The sequence below is a fragment of the Bison bison genome, unplaced genomic scaffold, assembly GCF_000754665.1.
Source record: "Bison bison bison isolate TAMUID 2011002044 unplaced genomic scaffold, Bison_UMD1.0 scf7180017864331, whole genome shotgun sequence".
Classification (NCBI taxonomy): Eukaryota; Metazoa; Chordata; class Mammalia; order Artiodactyla; family Bovidae; genus Bison; species Bison bison.
In genome coordinates, this window is record NW_011494903.1 from 1,983,678 (window position 1) to 1,988,687 (window position 5,010).

The 5,010-nt window shown below is 42.6% G+C and overlaps 1 protein-coding gene across 1 annotated transcript in view; it reads right to left on the minus strand.

Moving 5' to 3' along the window:
- Positions 1-1,455: 1,455 nt before the first annotated feature.
- CARD6 (caspase recruitment domain family, member 6) overlaps positions 1,456-5,010 on the minus strand; it is a 15,020-nt gene continuing 11,465 nt past the window's right edge. The window contains exon 3 of the mRNA XM_010853721.1: positions 1,456-4,655. Within this exon, the coding sequence (XP_010852023.1) occupies positions 2,380-4,655 (2,276 nt within the window). The 3' untranslated portion in view covers positions 1,456-2,379. The remainder of the gene's footprint in view (positions 4,656-5,010) is intronic.

Below are 5,010 nucleotides of genomic sequence, written 5' to 3' on the forward strand. Positions count from 1 at the left end.
TTTTCTGGGCTCCAAAATCACTGCAGATGGTGACTGCAGCCATGAAATTAAAAGACGCTTACTCCTTGGAAGGAAAGTTATGTCCAACCTAGATAGCATATTGAAAAGCAGAGACATTACTTTGCTGACAAAGGTCCATCTAGTCAAGGCTATGGTTTTTCCAGTGGTCATGTATGGATGTGAGAATTGGACTGTGAAGAAGGCTGAGCATCGAAGAATTGATGCTTTTGAACTGTGGTGTTGGAGAAGACTCTTGAGAGTCCCTTGGACTGCAGGAGATCCAACCAGTCCATTCTGAAGATCAGCCCTGGGATTTCTTTGGAAGGAATGATGCTAAAGCTGAAACTCCAGTACTTTGGCCACCTCATGTGAAGAGTTGACTTGTTGGAAAAGACTCTGATGCTGGGAAGGATTGGGGGCAGAAGGAGAAGGGCACAGCAGAGGATGAGATGACTGGATGGCATCACTGACTCGATGGACGTGAGTCTGGGTGAACTCCGGGAGTTGGTGATGGACAGGGAGGCCTGGCGTGCTGCGATTCATGGGGTCGCAAAGAGTCGGACACGACTGAGCGACTGAACTGAACTGAAGATTTAAAATTAATTTCCTGAATTTCAATATTTTCCTTTAACGTGGCATTTTATTAATATTTAGGGTCACTCATAAAGTTAATTAAACTTCGCTTAGATTTTATTTTTAATTAGGATATAGTTAATCCACAGTGCTGTGTTAGTTTCAGGCATGCAGCAAAGTGGATCAGTTACACATATACATATATTCACTTATTTTAGATTATTTTCCCATATAGACTATTACAGCGTATTGAGAGTTCCTTGTACTATACAACAGGTTCTTGTTAGTTATTTATTTTACACATAGTAATATGTATATGTCAATCCCAATTTCCCAATTTATTCCCCCCTCATCCCCTGATAACTAACTTTGTTTTCTACATCTGTGACTCTTACTGTTTTGTAACTAAGTTCATTTGTACTCTTTTTTTAGATTTCACATATAACAGGAATCATATATTTGTCTTTCTGTGCCCTTACTTCACTCAGTATGACAATCTCTAGGTCAATCCATGGCACTGCAATTAAATATTTTAAATTTAATATTCCTTCTACTTAATGCTTCTAACTAGTAGAACTTAACCTAATGTTTAGGTTAAGACAATGTTTAATGTTTAGACAATGATGAATCTAATAAATTAAAGTTGAAAATTCTGCAACTCTTAAGTTCTCTTATACATTTCAGTGCTTTTTACAGACTTTGTAAACCTATCTTAAGCTTTTCAATTTAATAAAATCACAACTCTAAAATTAAAAATTCAGTTTTACATTTTAAGTTGGAGTCATGAGGCTAATATATCAGATCCTCAAATTAGTCAAATTATCTTAACTATGACAGATATTAAATATTTAAAATATGAAACATACACAATCACTCCAAAAGTTTAGGCAAAATAATTAACTTTATTGGTTGTCAGTTCGTTATTTCTATACATAAGGGGCAAATAAGCTTTATCATCCAAGCAATCTGGGGCTATTACTGCAAGCAAGTTGATTTAAAAATTCCAAACAAACAGGGTTATCTGCTTAGTGACTGATATCAAACATAAAATTTTTGACCAAAACATCCCTAGAGCAGCCAACATCTAGGAAAATTTTTCCTGCAACACTGAGGCTATTTGAGCCCTATTTTATGATCACCTTGAAATTAAAGGCTTCATCCTTACTTGTGAAAACAAGTGAAATAGTTTTATAGCCTCTATGCCCTAGGTTAAGTTGTGCGTGCTTAATCGCTTAGTCATGTCTGACTCTTTGCAACCCCATGGACTGTAGTCTGCCAGGCTCCTCTGTCCATGGGGATTCTCCAGGCAGGAATACTGGAGTGGGTTGCCATGCTGTCCTCGAGGGGGTCTTCCCAACCCAGGGATTGAACACAGGTCTCCTGCATTGTAGGCAGATTCTTTACCGTCTAAGCCACCAGGGAAGCCCAAGAATACTAGAGTAGGTACCTATCCCTTCTCCAGGGGCTCTTCCTGACCCAGAAATTGAACCAGGGTCTGAATTCCTTACCAGCTAAGCTACCAGGGGTTCAAGTTATATATTACCAAATATTCAAGATTGTATTCAATTTATTATTTACTGCTTGATTCTATTTTTTATTCTTTTCATATTTTTCCCTTTTCTGTAGGGCCATAATTCTCACAGATATTTTTATAATATCCAGTTGTGCTGTGTATATCTTGTTTCCTGTGTCATGCTAATGATAGTACATTTTTACCATCACTGCCACTCTCCTCCAGGCTACCCTATATACAATAGGAAAGGCCTGGGCAAAGGATACATTGCATAGGTCCCTAGTGTAAACATTTTAATGCTTCCCTCCCCTCTTGGGCCCTGGTCTTGGGCAATATGCCTTAGCCTGTGAAGGACCAGTATGAGATGACTTGGGTTGAATGGGTTTGGGCTGAAAAGGTTTAGATTGGGAGGACTGGGGCTGGCATGGCTTGGGCTGAGTGGATTTGGATGGCGAACTTTCAGCTTGGGGGGCCTGGTGCTGAGTGGGCTTGGTTTGAGTGGGTTTGGGTTGAAAGGGCACAGGTTGGGAGGGTTTGTGCTGGGACTGTTTGACCTGGGGTGACTTGTGCTGATTAGGTCTGAATTGAGAGCTGGGCAAATACATGCTGTAGGACATAGGATGGAATCCCATTTGGAAAGATGGATTTGAAGGCCCACCTTGTGTCTTCAGCTTAGCTCCTTGCTGAGGGGCAGTCCTTCTTGGTTTTTGTGTGGCTCCTGCTGCTTGAAAGGCTTGATGATGAGGATTTTCAATATGGGGTTTTGTTCTCATGGATGTTCTCACTGTCTCTGTTGGCTTTGTTCCCCTGGCACTGACTTGCCCAGGCTTCCCAACTGCTCCTCCTGGCCATGAACCCAGGGAATGGAGGTGACCTACCTGGGAGTCCTCTTTCCCAGACTTTTCAAGGGTTCCTATTGTCTGTGGTCTCTGAGGCCAGGCCGGTATATGCTGAGACATGGGTCTTGGTGGTCTCCCAAAAGTTCTACCCATGTGATGTCTCCAAGGAGTTCCTGAAAATCTCATAAATGTTTCACCTGAATAAAATCTCTGGGGCTGGAAATATTGAATTCCAAAACGTTTGCCTGGACTATGTGCCCTTGTATTCTGAAAGGGCAAAGGATGGAACCTCTTAGGCCTCTGCTGTAACCAGAAGCGGGAGCCCATAGCCCAAGGGGCTTTCAAAGAAACATGGTTAAAGTTACCTCCAATTCTGGCTGGTAAAGGATGGAAGTTTCTCAGAGGAGGCATGAATACTGGGGTGAGATGGAAATTCTGACGATTTTGGTTGATCTGACAACTAGTCTCAGACATCTTAGCAGGGCTTTCAGATGAGTTTTTTCGCTGACTGTGTCTTTGTGATCCCTTATCTTCAGCTGCTCCAGCCAAGTTTTCACTAGGGGAAACTTGAATCCCCTGAATGTTCTCAAAGTCTTGGTCTACCTGTATCCCTAACTCTCTGGCCAGGGGGGCCATGTCTTCCACAGACACACATTTGAGTGAAGAGGACATCACTTCTTGGAGGGCAGCTTGAAGACCCTCCATGTTCCCTCCTCTCTGCCCTACTTCCTCCTCCTCCCAAAACAGTAGTTGTGATGGCTTCAACTTCAGGACCCTCTGGAAAACCTGAGCCTCTTCACTCTCCCTGGCCTGGGGACTGAGCACAAAGTAGCATCTTTCAATGGCAGCTTCTCCTAAAAACATTAGCAAGTCCCATTCCTTCTCACCTAGGCAGTCAGTTAAAAAAAACACAGCTGAGGAGACCTCCATTAAGAAACCAAACTGTGTCCAAAAACTTTCTAGATCTCCACGAAGGTTGGCCACAGCAACAGGCTTCTGGGGGAAACTGGGGCTTTCACTTAAACTGCTGCTATCAGGAAAACACCATGTTATCTCAACCAGGCCATCAGAGATCTGCCGGGGAAGCACCTGAACAGGCAAGTCCTGATGAAGAAAGATTTTGTGTGACTTCAGATGGGCAGGGCTGAGCAGGGCATTGAGGATTCTGGACTTGGAAAAGCTACAGTATCCTAGACGCACAAAAGAGATGACAGGCATCTTCATGAGAGTCAGAAACTTTTCTGTATCCCCTGTAGGCCCTCCTGAAGACTGTGTCGACTGCTCCTTCACAATGTCCTTCATGGCCCCTAGCATTAAAATGCTTCTGTTGTTTTCTGCATCTGGCAGTAGCAGGGGAAGAGCAAACCGGCAATGATACATGTTTGACATGACTTCACGTTGCAAAGAGCTGTCTGAAGACAGCAAAGAGGCGCAAAGGACATCCAGGGGATTAATGGTTTCTGTTTCTTTAATTTCCAAGTTCTCTACTCCAGTCAGCAATTCCCCTTTGCTCTCTTCACCCAGAACCTTGGGTCTGAGGACTGAATCTCTGGCTGTCACATCCAGTGCTTGAACTTTCATCAGGAAGTTCCAAGCCAAGTCACTTGGCGTCTCAGGCACCCACGTACATCCTCGGTCTAAGGAGAATTGTTTCACAAAGTCTGGCAGAATCTTTCTGCTTGTGTCCAGGTTCAAACAGGACAGGACATCTTTAAACACATTTTTTCTTTCTGTAGGAAGAAAAGATATAGTCAGTGAATGTCATGCTCAGCATCTAAGCTTCCTTCACTGACTTTTAAAATTAAGTAATTGATATTTTCTTTGGAAAAAAGAAAAGATGGTCCACCATCTTTCTGTTCTTTTTGTGGTTGAGTAATATGCAAAGTACATCATGAGAAACGCTGGGCTGGAGGAAGCACAAGCTGGAATCAAGATTGCCAGGAGAAATATCAATAACCTCAAATATGAAGATGACACTACTCTAATGCCAGAAAGTGAAGAACTAAAGAGCCTCTTGATGAAAGTGAAAGAGGAGAGTGAAAAAGTTGGCTTAAAGCTCAACATTCAGAAAACTAAGATCATGGC